General features: G+C 42.8%; 1 protein-coding gene across 1 annotated transcript in view; it reads right to left on the bottom strand.

Moving 5' to 3' along the window:
- mybbp1a (MYB binding protein (P160) 1a) overlaps positions 1-22321 on the bottom strand; it is a 99713-nt gene that overhangs the window by 5923 nt on the left and 71469 nt on the right. The window contains exons 24-26 of the mRNA XM_043718931.1: positions 10469-10582; positions 4479-4580; positions 3799-3923 (exon numbers count right to left, since the gene is read on the bottom strand). Of these exons, the coding sequence (XP_043574866.1) occupies positions 3799-3923; positions 4479-4580; positions 10469-10582 (341 nt within the window). The remainder of the gene's footprint in view (positions 1-3798; positions 3924-4478; positions 4581-10468; positions 10583-22321) is intronic.

Genomic DNA, 22321 nt, shown 5'->3' with positions numbered 1-22321 from the left:
GCCTATCACCCTCACCTTGACCTCCTTCCACCTATCGCATTTCCAACGCCCCTCCCCCCAAGTCCCTCCTCCCTACCTTTTATCTTAGCCTGCTGGACACACTTTCCTCATTCCTGAAGAAGGGCTCATGCCCGAAACGTCGATTCTCCTGTTCCTTGGATGCTGCCTGACCTGCTGCGCTTTTCCAGCAACACATTTTCAGTACAAATATGCAAACAGATTATGGAAAGATATAGGAGCAACAGGGTGGTGGTGATAGATTTTAATTTTCCCAATATTGACTAGGATTCTCTTAGTGTTAGAGGTCCAGATGGAGCAGAATTTGTAAGGAGCATCCAGGAGGGTTTTATAGAGCAGTATGTAAATAGTCCAATTGAGAAAGGGCCATACTGGACCTGGTGATGGGGAATGAGCCCGGCCAGGTGGTTGAAGGTTCAGTAGGGTATTCCTGATGAAGGGCTTTTGCCCAAAACGTCGATTTTATTGCTTCTCGGATGCTGCCTGAACTGCTGTGCTTTTCCAGCACCACTCTAATCTAGACTTTGGTTTCCAGCATCTGCAGTCATTGTTTTTACCGAGGGGATTACTTTGGGATAGTGATCTCAATTCCACAAGTTTTAGAACACTCATGGACAAAGACGAGAGTGGTCCTAAAGGAAGAGTGCTAAATTGGGGGAAGGCCAACTATAGCTAAATTTGGCAGAAGCTGGGGAATGCAGATTGGGAGGAGCTATTTGAAGGTAAAACCACATGTGGGAGGCTTTTAAAGAGGGGTTGATTAGAGTGCAGGACAGACATGTCCCTGTGAAAATGAGGGAAGGAAATGGCAAGATTAGGGAACCATAGACAACAGGTGAAATTGTGAGACTAGCTAAGAGGAAAAAGGAAGCATACATAAGGTCTAGGCAAATGAAAACAGATGAAGCTTTAGAAGAATATCGGGAAAGTAGGACCAATCCGAAAGGAGGAATTAAGAGGGCTAAAAGGGATCATGAAATATCTTTAGCAAACAGATTAAGGAAAATCCCAAAATCTTTTATTTATACATAAGGAGCAAGAGGGTAACTAGAGAAAGGGTTGGCCCACTCAAGGACAAAGGAGGAAAGTTATGCATTGAGTCAGAGAAAATGGGTGAGATTCTTAATGAGTACTCTGCACCGGTATCCACTGAGGAGAGGGACATGACGGATGTTGAAGTAAGGGATAGATGTTTGATTACTCTAGGTTAAGTCGGCATAAGGAGGGACAAAGTGTTGGGCATTCTAAAAGGCATTTAGGTGGATGGGATCTATCCCAGGTTACTGAGGGAAGCGAGAGTGGAGCCTTAACAGAAATCTTTGCAGCATCCTTGAACATGGGCGAGGTCCCAGAGGACTTGAGAATTGCTAATGTTGCCCCCTTGTTTAAGAAGGGTAGCAGGGATGATCCAGGTCATTACAGACCAGTGAGCTTGATGTCAGTGGTACGGAAGCTGCTGGAGAAGATACTGTGAGATAGGATCTATTTACATTTAGAAGAAAATGGGTTATCAGTTATAGGCAACATGGTTTTATGCAGGGAAGATCATGTCTTACCAATTTGATAGAATTATTTGAAGAAGTGACAAAGTTGATAAGGGAAGGACTGTAGATGTCATATACATGGACTTCAGTAAGGCTTTTGATAAAATTCTCCATGGTAGGCTGATGAAAAAAGTGAATTCGCATGGAGTCCAGGGTGTACTAGCTAGATGGATATAGAACTGGTTGGGTAGCAGGAGACAAGAGTAGTAGTGGAAGGGAGTATCTCAAAACAGAGAACTGTGACCAGATATGTTCCACAGGGATCCGTGGAACTGTTGTTTGTGTTATACATAAATGATCTGGAGGAAAGCTTAGGTGGTCTAATTAGCAAGTATGCAGATAACACTAAGATTGCTGGAGTAGCAGACAGCAAAGGGGACTGTCTGAGAATACAGCAGAATATAGATTGGAGAGTCGGCAGAGAAATGGCAGATGGAGTTCAATCTGGGCAAATGCAAGGTAATGCATTTTGGAAGATCTCATTCAAGAATGAACTATATGGTAAATGGAAAAGCCCTGGAGAAAACTGACGTACAGAGAGATCGGTGTTCAAGTCCCTGAAGGTGGCAATGCAGGTTAATAGAGTAGTCAAGATGGCTTATGGCATGCTTTGCTTCATTGGATGGGGTATTGAGTACAAGAGGAGAAAGTGAGGTCTGCAGATGCTGGAGATCAGAGCTGAAAATGTGTTGCTGGAAAAGCGCAGCAGGTCAGGCAGCATCCAGGGAGCAGGAGAATTGACGTTTCGGGCATAAGCCCTTCTTGAGTACAAGAGTTGGCAGGTCATGTTATGGTTATGTAAGACTTTGATTCAGCCACATTTGGAATACCGCGTACAGTTCTGGTCGTCACATTACCACAATGATGTGGATACTTTGGAGAGGGCGCAGAGGAGTTTCACCAGGATGTTGCCTGATATGGAGGGTGCTAGCTAAGAACAGAGATTGAGTAGATTAGGATTATTTTCATTAGAAAGGTGGAGGTTGAGGGCGGATCTGATTGAGGTCTACAAAATCATGAGAGGCATAGATAGGGTGGATAGCAAGAAGCTTTTTCCCCCAGAGTGGGGGGGCTCAATGACCAAAGGGTTAGGAGTTTAAAGTGAGAGGGGAGGAGTTTAAGGGAGATATGTGTGGGGGGTGGTGCCTGAAATGCTTTGCCAGCAGAGGTGGTAGAGGTGGGCACGATAGCATCATTTAAGATTTATCTAGACAGATACATGAATGGGCAGGGAGCAGAGGGATATAGATCTTTAAAAACTAGGCACAGGTTTAGATAGACTATCTGATCGGTGCAGGCTTGGAGGGCCGAAGGGCCTGGTCCTGTGCTGTAATTTTCTTTGTTCACTGCAGCACATTTGGTGCAAGGAGACCAATAGTGCAGGTTGGGAGGGAATTCCAGGATTTTGATCCAATGACATTGAAGGAATGGCAATATGTTTCCAAGTCAGGGTGGTAAGTAACTTGGAGAGGAATATCTACTGCCTTGTCCTCTTAGATTTTAGTAGCCTTGGGTTTAAGGTGGGTCTAAGGAGCCTTGGTGAATTTCTACAGTGCATCTTGTAGACAGTAAACACTGCTTCTACTAAGCGTCAGTGGTGAAGGGACTGAATGTTTGTGGATGTGGTGCCAATCAAGCGGGGGCTGCTTTGTCCTGGATGGTGTCAAGCTTCCAGAGTGTTGTTGGAGCTGCACCCATCCAGCCAAGTGGGGGGTATCCAATCACATCCTGACTTGTTCCTTGTAGATGGTGGATGGGCTTTGGGGGAGTCAGGAAGTAAACTACTCACTGCAGAACTCTGACCTGGTCTGACAGCCACAGTATTTGTATGACTAGTCCTGTTCAGTTTCTAGGATGTTGATTACTTGAAATATTCCAATAGAGAATATTCTGTTGGAAGCCCAGAATATTTAACTCTCAGTTATGTCCTGGTTGCAGCCGGGTCTCTGTAATGGCTACCATATCACATTGGGCAAACTGAATTTGCACTCAACTGTTTTATTTCTTGCACTACCTTTGTGCGTGCACATAATCACCTTGCCTGTCTTTTAATCACCCTCAGATGACCCACCATGTGGACTTTCTCCTACTTCCTGTTAATGTCAGCTTTTGTAAGATAAGCAATGGCCAGGAAACAAGTTAACAGGCAACTGGCTAAATACTATATTTGATACAGTTTCCAGACTGGGATACGCTGCTTTCAGAAACTGACGAGACAGAAGTTGGAAGTACTTACTTGAATCCAAACAGTTTCATCACATGCCAGTATGTGTTGTTCACCTGTGAGGTCTTGCCAAATTCTTCCAGTTGCCCCAGTGACTGTAATACAGGCACCAGGACCTTCATTGAGATATTCAACTTCTGCAGAACAAAATGCACACACTGATCAGCTTTTGACAGTCTGAATAGTGACAATCTGGGGGAGGAACCAAAGCAACTACACACAGGAAGTGACCTTAATGACCTAAAAGGTGAGAAACTAAGATGCAGATTTTCAATATTTACAAGTTGGAAAACAAGTGTTTTCACACCTACGGTCCCCCTATGTCACCTTGTGCCCCTCACTCGCTTCCATTTCTTCTCACGCCACTTTCAATAACCACAAAAGGCAAACCTCAAAAATCAAATGGACAGTCCAGGCCTTGGTTTATTGTCTGATCTGAAAGACAGCATGTCCCATGGTGCTGCACAGAATTGCCCAGCTACAAGTGCTTGGTCAGTCTGGCCTCCCCACTAGCAGATCACAACTTCATTGGTCTTTTAGCATCAGATCACTTAGCCCAAAAAACTCATTAACTCCAACTGGTTATTGCTCCCCGCTCCTTCCACCTCTGGACTTTGAGATTAAATTCAATTGTCTGCTTTATAACAAATCATTCACAGAAAGGCCGCCATTTTGAGCATATCATCTCTTACCTGGTCCTTCACAATCTTGTCAAGAATGGAGATTAGCTTCAAGCAATTTACTATTTTTGCCTGCTCCACCTTCAGCGTAACCTTTGTTATGATTTTCAAACACTGCGCCGAGAGAAAGGGAGAGGAAAAAACAAGAAGCAAAATGAAATGTTCCAACTCAACCAGAAAATCCTCCCCCTGTAACCACGGAATCAGTTTCTTATTTCAGAATATTTGTGACCTGCTAGCTCACCTGTCCGATAGCATCACTTGGTGCGATGATTTGAATATAGTACAAAATTCTCTGCCTCTGGGCCTATTCTGATCTCCTTTAAATCCTCTACTTCCTACAATCCAGTATAGGTGGCCAAGAACTTCAAGGTCTGGAATTCCCTACTGACTCCCTAGAACGTAACATTGACCACACACATTGGCATCTACCCTTAAAGGCAGGCAATGTTATTAAACCTGAACATAGGTCATTGGTGCTGATGTATGGCTGGATGGCACCAGTTACTCTCACTCAGCCCACCCCACCAACACTGCCAAAGAAGCACTAGTTCCTTGGCCACCGGGTCACACAAATCTCCGCAACATGATGCAGCAAGTATTCAACTCTGGGAGGCAGTACAGCAGAGCCCCATCTCAGCCTATTGCAAGCAATTTCCCAGTTAACAGTTAAATGTGGAAATTGTGGCTAACTTTTCATAAAATCACAATGTCACAAAATCAACAACGTGCCTTTAACCTTCCTGATAAGTTGGAATCTCATGCAGTTCTTGGAGGAACTTAAAATATATTTCTGCCTCTCCAGTATCCTCATGTCCCTATTATTATAATTACACTATGAAGCAAAACGATCACTGGGTTCTGCTCCAATGTCCGGCTGAGTGTTTTTCTTATTCATTCATGGTTTGTGGGCATCCCTGGTTGGGCCAGCATTTATTGCCCACTCCTAATGGCCCAGAAGGGCAGTGGAGAGACAACCACGATATTGGAGCCACACGGAGGCCAGATCAGGGAAAAATGGCAGTTTCCTTTCCTAAAGGACATTAGTAGAACCTGACGGGTTTTTCCCGACAACAACAGTTCGTGTTCATAATTAGACTTTTAATTCCAGATTTGTATTGAATTCAAATTCCACCACCAGCCAGGGCAGGAGTCAAACTCTGGCCCCCAGAACAAGGCCTGGGTCGCTGGATTCATCATCCAGCAGTTATTGAGGCAAATTTCCTCCCTCAATGATATGCATCGTACTATTACGTTCATGTACTTTTTGTGGGAAACATGCCTGAGCATACCAGACTTGCATACTGGCCGAGAGCTGGCAGACTTTCAGACGATTTAAAGCTGCCTTTACTCCCCATCTATAAACATTCTTGAACAATGCACCTTACAAGGACTGAAAGCCTGCTTGACAATAGAAAACCAAGCTCAGATAAATATTTGGAAGCAAAACAAAGTTAGATAAATATTTTGCAGCTTCCCTGAATTATTTAAGGGAAGCAAGGAATCCAGTATTGTGGAGCATTTCCTCAGGGGATGGAATAACTTAGATCGAGTCCGTGAGAAGGCAAAGTTTACAAGGACGAAAGAACAGATGCGCTGGGTAATTTACTTCCTTATGTTATGTAGAGGCCATTAGGTCAGGCTACTGGTCAGCATGGTCATCTTTTTATCCTTTTCAGTAAGAAATGGAGAAATGAGACTTTGATGGGACAGGGATGAACTAGAATAAGATCCCAAGTTGGAACAAAGGCTCAGAATCTGCTCAACTAATGAGTGGAACAATAACTGTCTCTTATGAGACTAGCCATTGCTCAATTTCAATGAGCTTTTGCAAAGTAAAATGCTTCTAGTGTGGGATCAAAATGGTGCAATGCCCTCTATGGAACATTCAGGGGCCAAGCAGGTAACTCTGAATCTCCTTAACAAATCAGACTTAAGTATTATTAATGTTTGATTCAGTCAATTGTTTTTTATTCGCTCATGAGAGCGGGTGACTGAACGGGGCAGAATTTATTGACTGTTCCTAGTTACACTGGAGGGGTGGTGGTGAACTGCCTTTCTGACCACTGCAGTCCATTCAGTGTACACCCACAATGCTGTTAGGGAGGCAATCCCAGGATTTTGATCCAGTGACACTGAAGGAATGGCAATAATGTCTCAGTCAGGATGGTGAGTGGCCTGGAGGGGAACTTGCACTGTTCTCTTACTGCTCTTGTCCTTCTACAGAGTTATCATCATGGGTTTGGAAGGGGATGTCTAAAGAGCCTTGGTGAATTTCTGTAGATGGTACGCCTTGCTACTGCTGAATCAGAGTGATGTTTGTGGATGTGGAGCCAATCAAATGAAATGCTTGGATGGTGTCAAGCTTCTTGAATGTCGTTGACAGCTGCACCCATCCAGGCAAGTGGCTGTATTCCATCACACCCCTGACCTGTGCCTTGCAGACAGTGGAGAGGCTTTGGGGAGTTAGGTGATGAGTTACTCAGTGCAGGTTTCTTCACCTTTGACATGCTTTTGCTGCCACTGTATTTATATGGCTAGTCCAATTCAGTTTCTGATCAATGATAACCCCCAGGATGTTGACAGTGGGGATTCATTGATGGCAAAGCATTGAATGTCAAGGGGTAGTGGTTAATTTTCTCTTTTTCAAGATGGCCATTTCCTGGCATTTGTGTGGCACAAATATTACTTGCCACATGTGAGCCCAAACTGCAATATTGTCCTGGTCCTGCTGAAGTTACTGCTTCAGCTGTCTAAGCAGTTGTGAATGGTAATGAACATTGTGCAGTTACCAGAGAACATCCCATTTCTGATGTCATGAAGAGGAGAAGGTTATTTACGGAAACATTAAAGGTGATGGGACCTGGATATTTCCCTGAAGAGGAGATGACTAACCTCACAATGTCCAAAACTATTTTCCTTTGTGCCAGGTATGACAAACTGACAGGGACACTTCCCCTGATTCCTATCGACTACAGTGCTGGTAGGAATCCTTAGTTGAACGCAGTTTGATGCCAAGGGTAGTCAAGGGCTCTTTTGTCCATGTGTGAACTAATGAGGTCAGGAGCTAAGACACTCTGGCAGAACTCTGGGTGTCATTGAGCAGGTGATGCTTATAGCAATATTGTCGACACCTATCACCGATGATCAAGAGTAGACTAATGAAGCAGTAATTGGTTGGTTTGGATTTGTCCTGATTTTTGTGAATTGGGCATGCCCTGAACAACTTTACACATTGTCAGGTGGATGCCAATGTTGTAGCTGTAGTGGAAGAGTTCTGAAGTGCTAGTCTTCAAGACCATTACTAGAATGCTGTCAGGACCCATAACCTTGGCAGTATCCAAGGCTTTTAGCCATGTCTTGATCTCATATGGAATGAATCAGATTGTCTGAAGACTGGCACCTTGGAACCTTGAGGGACATGAAAGTTTGGATTGAAAGAGGAAAAAAAGATAAACTAGACAATTTTATAAAAGTCCACACCAATTAAGGAACAAGGTTCTGCACTTGTAAAAGTTCCTTTTCAGTGTTGAGTAGATTTTGATGTTTGCTCATGGGATGTGGGTGTCGCTGGCTTGGCAAGCTTTGACTCTACTTCCCCAATTGCCCTTGAGAAGGTGAAGGTGAGCCAGCTTCTTGAATCAAGGCAGTCCACGTTACCCAGGAACACCCTCAGTGACGTAAGGGAGGGTGTTCTGGGATTTGGACCCAACATGTGTGAAGGAATGATAATTTTGTTCAAAGTTAAGATAGCATGTGACTTGGAGGGAAACTTACAGGTAATGTTGTTTCTCTCCATCTGTTCTTTTAGGTGGCAGAGGTCAGGGGTTTGGATAGTGCTATCAGAGGATGTGTATGTGTTATAAGTAAATAATATTTATTCAATCATTAAAAAAAGGCACTTACACTAAAAAGGAAAAAGCCTTAACTTTCTGTGCTGTTTCTTGTCGGTATTTAGGTGATGTCCATAAAATCATAAGACATAGCAGCAGAAATTAGACCATTCAGCCCATCGAGTCTGTTCCACCATTCAATCATGGCTGGTAAGTTTCTCAAACCCGTTCTCCCACTTTCTCCTTATCTATCTCAGTCTTAAGTTTACTCAATGACCTGGCCTCCACAGCCTTCTGTGACAATGAATTCCATAGATTCACCACTCTCTGACTGAAGAAATTTCTCCTTACCTTCAATCTAAAAGATCTTCCCTTTACTCTAAGGTTATGCCCTCAGGTCCTAGTCTCTCTTACCAATGGTAACATCTTCCCAACATCTAGTCCGTCCAGGCCATTCAGTATTCTGTATGTTTCAATTATATCCCCCCATATCCTTCTAAACTCCATCGGGTATGACCCAGAGTTCCTGGGACCACTTTTGTGAACCTCCTCTGAACACGCTCCAAAGCCAGTACACCCTTCCTGATTTATGGGGCCCAAAACTGTGCACAATATTCCAAACGTGGTTTGACCAGAGCCTCAGAAGTACAATCCTACTATTATATTCAAATCCTCTCAAGATAAATGCCATCACTGCACTTGCCTTCCTAACCACTGACTCAACCTGCAAGTTTACTTTGAGAGAATCCTGGACTAGAATTCCCAAGTCTCCTTGCACTTTCAGACTTCTGAATCTTCTCCCCATTTAGAAAATAATCCTCACCTCTATTTTTTCTACCACAGTGCATGACCTCACACTTTCCCACATTGTATTCCACTTGCCACTTCTCTGCCCACTCTCCTAACCTCTCCAAATCCTTCTGTAGCCTCCGTGCTTCCTCAAAGCTACCTGTCCCTCTACCTGTCTTTGTACTGTCTGCAAACCTAGCCAGAATGCCCTCAAGTTCCTTCATCTAGATCATTAATGTATAAAGTGGAAAGTTGTGGCCCCAACAGTGAGCCTTGTGGAACATCACTTGCCACCAGCTGCCAACCTGAGAAGGACTCTTCTTTCCCCACTCTCTGCCAGACAACCAGGCTTCTATCCATATTAGCACCTCATCTCTGACACGATGGGCTCTTATCTTACTCAATAACTTCCTGTGCGGCACCTTGTCAAAGGCATTCTTGAGGTCCAGGTGGATAACATCCATCGACTCTCCTTGGTCTAACCTGCTTGTTACTTCCTCAAAGAATTCAAGCAGATTTGTCAGGCATGACCGCCCCTTGACTAAACCACATTAACTTTGCCCTATTTTATCATACACTTCCAAGTATTCAGAAATCTCATTCTTCACAATAGATTCCAGAATCTCCCATGACTGAGGTTAGGCGAATCAGTTTACAATTTTCCATCTTTTGCCTTACTCCCTTTTTAAACGGGGTGTCACGTTAGCGATTCTCAAGTTCTCTGGGACCCTCCCTGATTCTGGCAATTCCTGAAAGATCTCTTTAGTATAGTTGAGGCATTAGTGGTGATCTTTCAGAATCTCCAGAATCCTTAGAACTCTAGGTGTTATCCATCTGGTCCAGGTGATTTATCCACCTTCTGGCCATTCAGTTTTTCTAGCACCTTCTCCTTGGTGATGGCCACCAGACTTAGCTCTGCCTCCTAACTCTCTTGAATTTTTTGGATATTACACCGTGAAGACTGACATGAAGTTATTGTTCAGTTCCTCAGCCATTTCCTTGCTCCCTACTACTATCCCTCCAACATCATATTCCAGTGGTCCAGCGTCATATTCCAGTGGCCTAATGTCCACTTTTGCCTCTTTTTTGCCCTTTATATATGTCCAAGTCATTTAAATGGAAAATTAAACAGTGAGATGCTGTCATCACACCAATTATGGTGGAGTAACACATCTTGACTAGCAACTTCAGATTTTTGCATTTACCTGCACATCTGTGCATGCCCAAGTTGCTGAGACTTGTGATTGGTAACAATGAGAGACAACAATCATACCATTAACTTCACAGTCAATTCTGGTCCATTGTCTTAGATTAATCTAATTTTGAGGATTTTTTTTTGCTGTTCATTCTTAATGTAAAAGCCTTGAATAAGTCAATCACCTGTTTAGCCTGGTTGATGATTTGATTGACAATTATTTTCCCTTCATGATCTAACAAGGTATTTTTCACCTCTTGGGTCTTCAGAGCTTGTTGGACAAGGAGGCAGGCCAGGCCCTGTAAGACAGGAAAATGAAACTGGTTAGTGAAACAAAGAATACTCATCCAAACAACATGTTTCACCAAAGGTACCTTCCCGTCAACTGTACTCATCTGTGCCTCAAGTAAAAGCTATTCTACATGAGTTAGCAAAGTTGACAGAATTGGAAATAAACAAATCACACATTAGTATCAAAGAGGAAATGTCATTATTAATGGTTCCCCTGTTTCATCCTCAATGTACTTGTCAAGTACAAAATGAGTCCAATGTCACCACATTATCTAATGCTTCACTCAACAGAATTAAATGAATCCCAAAAGCTGCAAATAGTGACTACAGAGATAGGAGATAAATGCCAAGTTCAAATGGTAGATGATCATCCAAACAGATGTCAAAAACAAATGGAGAATTTTCAGGATTGTCATTTCGCGAACTTGCAAAATGTGTATTTTAGCGAGTGTGCCATTCTCTTGATGACCAGAGTTCATGTTTCTAAAGCTAGAGCTGTGAAATAGTGGGACATGCCAGTAAACTGTAGACAGGCCAATTGATTGCACTGTTGCGCAGGATGCATTCATGCATCAGACCAAGATTTCTGTACTATAATTTGTTGTCTGGAAACACAGAGATACAGGACAAATGCTTTTTTTAAAAGAAAACTACAGCTGGGAAGTCTTACCCTGCTATGTTACATGGAAATTGGTACTTGTTGTATATGAAATCCTGTCATCAACAATGTAGTCAGGATGTGAATGTTTCACCCTGGGATGGATAATTTAAGCTGGTTATAGTATCATTGCCTGGGTGAGGTGTGACTGAAATCTTGTTATGTACCTGCTGCACCATCTCTGATGCAAGTTTAACCATCATTTCAGGAATCCAGTGACCCACTGATATGCTCTAGCCATCTTCCATAACTTAAAGCAGACAGATTTTATTTGTTGTAAATTTGGAATAATTATTTGAAACAGATTCAAGAATCAAAGAGTCATAGAGATGTACAGCATGGAAACAAACCCTTCGGCCCAACTTGGCCATGCTGATCAGATACTTGAAAATAACGTAGTCCCATTTGCCGGCGCTTGGCCCATATCCCTCTAAACCTTCCCTATTCATGTACCCACCCAGATGCCGTTTAATGTTGTAATTGTAGCAGGCTCCACCACTTCCTCTGACAGCTCATTCCATACACACACACACACCCTTTGTGAGAAAAAGTTGCCCCTTGGGCCCCTTTTAAATCTTACCCCTCTAGTTCTGGACTCCTCCAACGCAGGGAAAAGACGTCCTCTATTTACCTTATCCATTTCCTTCATGATTTTATAAACCGTTATAAGGTCACCCCATAACTTCAAACACTCCAGGGAAAACAGCCCCAGCCTATTCAGTCTCTCCCTATAGATCAAACCTTCCAACCCTGGCAAATCTTTTCTGAAACCTTTCAAGTTTAACAACATCCTCCCTATAACAGGGAAACCAGAATGGAACACAATATTCCACAACTGGCCTAATCAATGTCCTGTGCAACCTCCCAACTCCTATACTCAATGCCCTGACCAATAGAAGAAAGCATACTAAATGCTTTCTTCATTATCCTATCTATCAAGCTACGAACCTGCACTCCAAGGTCTCTTTGTTTAGCAACACTCCCAAAGTATATAAGTCCTGCCCTGATTTGCCATTCCAAAATGCAACACCTCACATTTATCTAAATTAAACTCCATCTGCCAATCCTCTGCCCACTGGCCCATCCGTTGTAATGTGAGGTAACCTTCTTCGCTGTACACTACACCTCCAATTTTGGTGTCATCTGCAAATTTTCTAACTATACATCCTATGTTCATTTATTTACACAACAAAAGGCAGTGGACCCAGCACTGATCCCGTGGCACTATTGGTCACAGACCTCTAGTCTGAAAAGCAACCGTCCACTACCACCTTTGAGCCAGTTCTGTATCCAAATGGTTAGCTCTTTCTGTACTGTGGGATCTAACCTTGCTAACCAGTCTACCATGAGGAACATTGTCGAACGCCTTACTAAAGTCCACATAGATCATGTCCACCGCTCTGCTCTCAACAATCCTCCTTGTTACTTCTTCAAAAATCCCAATCAAGTTTGTGAGACAAGATTTCCCATGCACAAGCCAATCTGTCCTTGCCTTTCCAACTACATGTACATCTTGTCCCTCAGGATTCCCTCCAACAACTTGCCCACCACTCATGTCAGGCTCACTGGTCTATAGTTCTTGGCTTGTCCTTACCACCTTTCTTAAATAGAGGCATTACCTCCAGTCTTCCAGCACCTCACCTGTGACTATCGATGATCCAAATATCTCAACAAGAGGCCCGGCAATCACTTCTCTAGCTTCCCACAGAGTTCTAGTGTACACCTGATAAGGTCCTGGGGATTTCTCCAGAACTTTCTGTTGTAGATATCCGACATTAAAAAAATTAGTCCAAAGGATGTGGGCATTGTCAACAAGACCAGCTGCCCATCCCTAGACTACACTCGAGCAAGCCATAGTCCTCAAATACTGAAGTCCACCTGGGATTGGTTCAGTACATGTGAGTGGCTTGCTAGCTCATTTCAGAGGGCAGCTAAGAGGCATCCAGATTGTTAGCAACCATGCCATTAGTGTCTTCCCTAAACAATGAGCAAACCAAATGGGTTTTTCTGACAATTGATGATAGCTTCACGACCATCGTTACGGAGACCAGCTTTAATACCCAGATTAATCGATTTAAAACGTTAATTCATTAAATTTAAATCTATCAGTTTCCACAGTGGGAAATGAAACAGTACCCCCAGATCATTAACCTAAGCCTCTGGTTACTAGCTCAGTGACTGTATTAATCATTTGGCTTAAAGAAAGCGATTGGAAATGAAATATTTACTGGTTTTTGGAGTGAACTATTGTCAACAGTGCAGAGAAAGGTCAACACTCTCATTTTTGCCTTGCACAAGAGTAAATATTAGCTGAGGAGAGACAACATTGAGTTTATGGGAACTGATATCTCATTCTTAGAACACTGCTTGGAAAGACATAAAACTGTATCAGCTACACAGTAATACCACTTAATTTGGGGCAGCAGTACATAGCTGCTCCAAGAGGAGAAAGTGAGGTCTGCAGATGCTGGAGATCAGAGCTGAAAATGTGTTGCTGGAACAGCGCAGCAGGTCAGGCAGCATCCAGGGAACAGGAGAATCGACGTTTCGGGCATAAGCCTGAAGAAGGATGCTGCCTGACCTGCTGCGCTGTTCCAGCAACACATTTTCAGCTCTAGCTGCTCCAAGAGCTTAGTACAAAAGACTAACACACTGGTAAAGTGTTGAGGGAATGCTGCACTGTCAGAGATTGTAACCTCGGATGAGACACTAGTGCTCGAGTTGCCCCTCTCAGGTGAATATTAAGAATCCTATAAAAGTACTCTGAAGATCAGCAATTTTCTCCAGTGTCCCAGAATAGATCTGTCTACATCACATTTGCAGACCATCTAAGCGAGCAGTTTAGAGGGATCATTGCTAGTAGTACCACCACCCAAAGATTACCTGGTCATTGTTACATGATGCTTGTAGGAGCTTCCTGTACAGAAACTGGCTATGGTATTTCTTACATTACAACAGTGACTACACTTTAAAAGGACTCAATTGCTGTTAAACACTTTAGAACACCCCGAAGTCATGAAATAATGGTAGTTTTTTTTCTCTTCCTTCGATAACAAGGGATCCTCAAAGGTCCAGAAAGGAAGAATGGGCAATGCCAAATTGCAAGAAGAACAAAGGATCAGAAAAATGTTGCTGTCACCGAAGAAGTTCATGAGCAAGGTTAGAGAATTCATGAGAAAGAAGACACAATAGAAAGGTCTGAAGGGTGTCATTATCTGTTGTTAAGGTTGAAATGACAGGCACATTCCTGCATTAATGAATCACTAAACACACAGCAATAAGCGTTCTTCTAGTTCCCACATCAAGGCCATTAATTCAAATGGTTTTAACTCAATCTCATTTGTAAACTAAGGTGTACCAGTGAAACAAAACTAAATACAAAGACAAACTTCTGGCATGCCTCCCAACTTGTCCGGTCGAAACCATCAGTTGCTCATCAACCTCTAAGCAAACAGCAACTATTTTGACAATGCATCCAATTAAGATCCACCCATTTTAACAGTTACCACAATTGGAAGGTTTTTAAGATTAGAGAGGATCCAAACATTTACTCACAAAGATTGTCAGAAACAATGAATTTCACACTGATGCTCAATTTTGATATGCTGCACTCTATAGGCACTGTTTGCGTTGGAGCAGCTGTTGATCAGAGGTGGCAAAAAATGCCGCCTATTGGCATAGAAATGGCAGCAACAACAGAATTAGCTTGTTTGGTCATAGGTTAAGCACAACGGTAGCTTTAAGAATGAGATAACCTAAGGTAACAGGGTCCATTTTGAACAAAGAATCAGACAAATTAATATATAGTGAGCTCTGTACAAACTAGGTGCAGATATCTGTAAGAGAAAGGTTGATAAGAAATGTTTCCGAACAGATAGGTTGAAGTTTGTAGAAAGCATTAAAAAGTAGGACCCCACAATATGTGACAAATGATAAGTGTGGGATTACATCTCGTAAAAATCTAGGATGTCAGATAAGTTCATTGAGCTGTGAAAGTGATCGAGTTTTAGTCTTATTAAAGAAAATATGTTGTTTAATTAGGTTAAAAACAAGTTAGTCAGAACAAGGGTAGTAAATTCCATGTCAGGCAACAGTATGTGACTAGAATGCAGCTGCAAGATCAAAGGGACAGTGTCTTTCTCACCCTCTCAGGTCAGGTGGGTCAGAAACTGCTCTCAACTCATTAGCTAAAGAACACTAACAATAGGTGTAACCATAAAACTTTACATATAACTAACTTCATATTAGAGCTAATATTATGAATCTTATAGAAATTAGGAAGAACTAGCTTGCTTTTGTATCTCCTGCGATCAGGACAGTGGGAAATAGAAGATGAATAACAGAATTTGATAAAAATAGCAATAAGTACAATGAATAACAAAATTTGAGCAGTCCATAGAGATAAGCAAGTGTGGGAAATGTCTGAAAAAGAGTATAATTATTGGGACACACCGGTAAGATCCCAAGGCCTGATGATACAATGTCCGGTAAACATTATGAGGTCATGGAGAACTTGGGGTTGTCCAGAGCAGTGTCCATCATTGATCAAGTGTATCAATGGCTTGGATGCATGAATTAAGGGGGAAGGAACAATGACAATGTTGCATGTAATTATTGTAACATGATATGCATAAAAATGCTATATCCCACCGGGGAAATCACAGTGTCATTGACCTTTCTTCTGATCTGAACTGGAACTAAGCAGGTGACTGGGCACCATGTGAAAGCCAGATTCAGAGCAGTCTCTGGTCTCTCTTGTATGTGTGGTAAAGACCTAGAAAAAAAACCGATTGTACTTCTGAACATAGAACTTGGGACTGCTCTTGCAGTCTCTCCCCAACAGTCTGTATTGCAGAAGCAGACTATCAGTGTTCTGTACCTCTCACAGGTTACCAGAATTCTGGCAATAATTATGCAATCAAATTTGCGACCAGTCTTTTATAATCCTCAGTCCTTTCATTAATAGTCCCATCTGCACTTATGATATTGTGGATTGGGAGAGATCACAGGATGAGGTGAAGGAGTAAAAATAATGAGATGATGGCTGTAGGTATCGCTGTGACACTGCTACACTATTCTGTCCAACTAGTTGTCTTCCTTAGCACAACTCTTCTACGTGGGTCAGAACTGACTGGTTCTCAGGTATTTTAGTTAGAAATCACATAACACCAGGTTATAGTCCAACAGGTTTAATTGGAAACATACTAGTTTTTGGAGCGACGATCCTTCATCAGGTGATTGGGAATCAGGTGACAATCACCTGATGAAGGAGCGTCGCTCCAAAAGCTAGTGTGCTTCCAATTAAACCTGTTGGACTATAACCTGGTGTTGTGTGATTTCTATCTTTGTACACCCCAGTCCAACACCGACATCTCCGAATCAGGTATTTTAGTTCTGTTGAAGGAACATATCCCTTCTATGAAGAAAAAACATATTTGAAACCACAGATAAGTTTTGTCTTAATAAAAAGAAAATCAAGACATCCTGAAAATTTGAAACTAGCTTTGTTCAAAATCTCAGACTGGTGGGCAAAACGTACCCTTCAACACATTTCCCTCCCTCTCAGGAGCAGATAGCACAGAAAGAAAGCACATTTTCCAGCATTGCATTCAGAATGAGTAAATGCTCTTTGGTGCACTGAAATACAGTGAGATTGCAGGGGGCAAGTCCATAACTCACTGCAAGTGGCAATGTAAGTGAATGAGGTGGTAAAGATGGCATACAGCATGCTTGCCTTCATCAGTTGGGGCACTGAGTATAACCTTCTAGGAGAAAGTGAGGACTGCAGATGCTGGAGATCAGAGCTGAAAATGTGTTGCTAGAAAAGCGCAGCAGGTCAGGCAGCATCTAAGGAGCAGGAGAATCGACGTTTCAGGCATGAGCCCTTCTTCAGGAATGAGGAAAGTGTGCCAAGCAGGCTAAGATAAAAGGTGCTGAGCACCACCTTCCTAACCTACAATCTTCTTCCTGACCTCTCTGCGCCCTCCCCCACTCCGGCCTATCACCCTCACCTTATCACCCTCACCTTAACCTCCTTCTACCTATCACATTTCCAAGGCGCCTCCCCCAAGTCCCTCCTTCCTACCTTTTATCTTATCCTGCTTGGCACACTTTCCTCATTCCTGAAGAAGGGCTCATGCCTGAAACGTCGATTCTCCTGCTCCTTGGATGCTGCCTGACCTGCTGTGCTTTTCCAGCAACACATTTTCAGCTCTGATCTCCAGCATCTCCAGCAGTCCTCACTTTCTCCTATGTGGTAAGTCCAGTTAAGTTTCTGGTCAATGGTAACCCCAAGGATGTTGACAGTGGGGGATTCCGTGATGGTAATACCATTGAATGTCAAGGGGCAGTGGTTAGAATGTCTCTTATTAGTGATGGTCATTGCCTGGCATTTGTGTGGCACAAATGTTACTTGTTGGCCCAAGCCTGGATATTGTCTAGTTCTTGTTGCATTTAAGCACAGACTGCTTTAGTATCTGAGGAGTTATGAATGATGCTGAACACTGTGCAATCATCAGCGAACATCCCCACTTCTGACCTTATGCGAGAGGGAAGGTCATTGATGAAGCAGCTGAAGATGGTTCAGCCTAGGACGCTATCCTGAGGGACTCCTGCAGGGATGTCCTGGAGCTGAGATGATTGACCCTGCACAACTACAACCATCTTCCTTTCTGGTTAGGTATGACTCTAACCAGGGGAGCATTTGCCCTCTGATACCCATTGATTCCAGTTTTTCCAGGGTTCCTTGATGCCATACTCGATCAAATGCAGCCTTGATGTCAAGGCTGTCACTCTCCCCTAACCTCTGGAATTCAGCCCTTTTTACCATTCCAAGGCTGTAATGAGGTCAGGAGCTGAGTGACCCCAAACTGATCTCAGGATGAGAAAAAAAGGATGAAGGATTATGCTAGAATTGAGGTGATGAAGACCTTTACAACTTCTACTACAGGAGTTTCTCTTCACACAGGGGGAATATTTGCAGCAATGTGAGGATGCTTTGATACAAAGCAAGACATCTTGCCGGAGTGGCAGTGGGCGCAGAGAGGTCAGGAAGAAGATTTGTCCTGCTTTTTGTGTACAGGATATACTTGGCCATTTTCCACATTGTCAGGTAGATGCTAGTGTTGTAACTATACTGGAAGAGCTGGGTTGGGGAGCAACAAGTTCTGGAGCACACATCTTCAATACTATTGCAGAAATATTATCAGAGCCCATTGCCTTTGCAGTATTCAGTGCCTCCAGTTATTTCTTGATATCATGTAGGGTAAATCAAATTGGCTGGAGACTGGTATCTGTGATGTTGGGAACCACTGGAGGAGCCGGAGATGGATCATCTGCTCAGCACTTCTAACTGAAGATTGTTGCGAATGCATCAGCCTTATCTTTTTGACTGCTGTGCTGGGCGAGGAAAAGGTGGGGGTTGGTGCCAGTGTAGTTGTGGAAGATGGACTGTTCCACATATCCTTCGAAGAGGCAGGCATAGCTGGGGCCCATGCGGGTGCCCATGGCTACTCCTTTGGTTTGGAGGAAGTGGGAGGATTGGAAAGAGAAGTTGTTCAGAGTGAGGACCAGTTCAGTCAGTCGAAGGACGGTGTCAGTGGAAGGTACTGGTTGGTACGGCGGGAAAGGAAGAAACGGAGGGCTTTGAGTCCTTCATGATGGGGGATGGAGGTGTACAGCGACTGGATGTCCATAGTGAAGGTAACAGTGAGTATAACAGTTGGCAAGTCATGCTGCAGCTGTATAAAACTTTATTTAAGTCACATTTGAAGCAGCCATGATGTGGAGTTACTGGTGTTGGACTGGGATGGACAAAGTCAGAAGTCACACAATACCTGTAGTCAAGATCAGAGTGGTGCTGGAAAAATACAGCAGGTCAGGCAGCATCCGAGGAGCAGGAAAATCGACGTTTCAGGCAAAAGTCCTTCATCAGGAATGAAGGACGATTCCTCGAAATGTTGATTTTCCTGCTCCTCGGATGCTGCCTGACCTGCTGTGCTTTTCCAGCACCACTTTAATCTTGATTCTGATCTCCAGCATCTGCAATCCTCACTTTTGCCTAACACCTGGTTATAGTCCAACAAGTTCTTGGTGACAGGGGAAAGTTTAAAGGAAATGTGCGAGGCAAGTTTTTTTTTTTACACAGAAGATGTTAGGTGCCTGGAATATGTTGCCAGGTGAGATAATAGAACTAGATACAATAGCAACATTTAACAGGCATTTAGACAGATACATGAACAGGCAGAGGATAGAGGGATACAGACAAAGCACAGGCAGATGGGATTAGTTCAGAATTTCGAGGAGAAAGTGAGGTCTGCAGATGCTGGAGATCAGAGCTGAAAATGTGTTGCTGGAAAAGCGCAGCAGGTCAGGCAGCATCCAGGGAACAGGAGAATTGACGTTTCGGGCATAAGCCCTGATTCACTCCTGAAGAAGGGCTTATGCCCGAAACGTCGATTCTCCTGTTCCCTGGATGCTGCCTGACCTGCTGCGCTTTTCCAGCAACACACTTTCAGCTTAGTTCAGAATTTCATCAAGGTCGGCTGAGGGGCCTGTTCCTGTGTTGCACTGTTCCATGTTCTTTCCCAGACCTTTCAAGACTGTCTATTTTTTGGATTGCCATGTTACTGAGAGTTAGCTTTGTTAGCAGAAATCCCTTCTAATAATGTGATTAAATTATGTCAAATTCTGCCAGGTAGACGTGTAGAATTTGCATTTATAGAGCACTTTCAGGATTATCAGATGACTGAAAGCTTTACTCTTAAAGAAACATGAAGTAGTAAAAATCAAATTTTACTTCAAAAGCCTACAAGGACAATGATGTCAAAATAAAATTCCCCTTCAGTTACAAACTAAACTCTAACCATGCCATGACTCTCTCAACTGCCTTCCAACACTGAAATAGAACAGTGTAATAGCTCCCCTTCTAATAGGGCTTTACATTGAGGGTTAAGTGGGAGTGTAAAGTAGTCTAAGCCTGACCTCTAATGGTCAATAGACAGATCAGTCCTAGCTACCTGCAGCAGTCATTTATGATCAGAATAATTTCAATACCGAGCAAGCAGTTTGACACTTGGCATGAGAAGCAAACTCTCATCATTACCCATTGAGATGGCGGGGAACAATTGCTTATATTTTGAATGTTTCCAAAGTATCAAAGAGCAGACTATATGCAGCTCATATAGCCAAGTGTTTTCTGAAGTTGATCCTATATTGTACCTATTAAATAAAAAAAAACACTGCCTAGAACTCAAAATAAATAATATGGGTAACTATTTTAAAGAGTGCACAGTTTATATCAGTGGTAAAAGGTTTATTTGTAGAGGTGTGTGAACTGCACTCCCAGAAATAAAGCTGTAAATCATTTCTGAAATTTTACACTAACTTAAACAGAATTTTCCTCCAGCAAAACAGCCCAAATCTGCCTGCTTTCTTTATTGATAAGAGAATGCAAACATTTACTACATATGCACTGTCTCTCAACATTTGGAAGACAGACAGTGATGGGTTGAAATTGTTTAACAGCAGGTTCAGGACGTGCTGAAGAGACCTATGCAATGCAAACACATTTCTACCTCAAAGCGCCATGGTCTCAGCATGATAGTATCTATCCTCACTTTCATTAAACTCTTATATCCAACTGGAGTAAACAATACACTTTATTCTTGTTACTTGGCTGCAAATTTAGAAACCAGTAGCACTAGCTGATGCCCCACGCAGTGAAGTTGTCCACTGGGATCCTACACAAGATGGAACTGATGGCACTAAGAGTCTTTAAAAGGGAATTGGAAATAAACAGTGTCATAAATCCTGTGGTGCTCATTACTTCCAGATAAATCAGTATAATGTGCACTTTCATGTCTGCATGACCATCAAAAAGGACACTTCCGTAAGATCATTGGAATTCATTCTTTGACTATCAAAACAATCTGCAACCATGATTTGTGCCTCCCATTTAGTTCATCAAATGATTTAATCTCTTTGAACAGGAGGCATATTGCAAACTGGCATTTCTTAATCAAAGCGCTATTCATTTAATGCTGTTTAATTCAACACTAACAGTAACTAATATTTTCTCAAAAGATTAATTGCAGTCTGATTTTTATACAAGTTTGAGATGGCACCAGACTGGCTGCTCAACTCCAGAAAGATTTTTCTCTTTTATCTCTTCCAGAAGGTTCTGTGTACACATGGCTGGGGGGAGGTGGTTGAGAGTACAATTGAGGTAATCCTGGGCAGGGTAACACCATGCTAGTATTCAAGAGGCTCAATGGACAAGTTGGACAGTGACCTGTCCAGGTCTTTGGCCTTGCACATTTTAGATATGGCTTCCAATCCAGGAGGCTGAGGGGAGTCTCGATAGGAATCTATAAAGTTATAAGATGCATAGACAAGGTTCAAGAAAGGGAACAGGGATAACCCATTGAATTACAGGCCTGTCAGGCTTACATCGATGGTGGGCAAATGACTGGAGAGGATTCTGAGACGTGATTTATGATTATTTGGAAAAACAGTTTAATTAGAGATAGCATGACTTTGTGAGGGGCAGATCATGTCTCACGATCCCTATTGAATTCTTTGAAGATGTGACAAAACACATTGAAGAAGGATGTGGATGTGGTATATATGACTTTTAGCAAGGCGTTTGATAGTGTTCCCCATGGTAGGCTCATTCAGAAAGTGAGGAGGCATGGGAGACAGGGAAATCTGGCTGTCTGGATACAGAATTGGCTGGCCCATAGATGACAGAGGGTGGTAGTAGATGTAAAATGTTCAGTCTGAAGCTTGATGATCAGTGGTGTTCCGCAGGGATTGCTTTGAGAACCTCTACTCTATGTGATTTTTATAAATGAGTTGGACAAGGAAGTGGAAGGATGGGTTAGAAAGTTTGCCAATGACACGAAGATTGGTGGAGTTGTGGACATTGTGGAGGGCTGTTGTAGGTTACAATGGGACATTGACAGGAAACAGAATTGGGCTGATAAGTGGCAGATGGAGTTCAAGTTGGAAAAGTGTAAAGTGATTTTGGAAGGTCAAATTTGAATGCAGAATACAGGGTCAAAGGCAGGATTCTTGGCAGTGTGGAGGA

This window comes from Chiloscyllium plagiosum, chromosome 28 (genome assembly GCF_004010195.1).
Source record: "Chiloscyllium plagiosum isolate BGI_BamShark_2017 chromosome 28, ASM401019v2, whole genome shotgun sequence".
Lineage (NCBI taxonomy): Eukaryota > Metazoa > Chordata > Chondrichthyes > Orectolobiformes > Hemiscylliidae > Chiloscyllium > Chiloscyllium plagiosum.
Note: the sequence above shows the minus strand (reverse complement) of the source record. Positions and strands in the feature narration are given on the sequence as shown.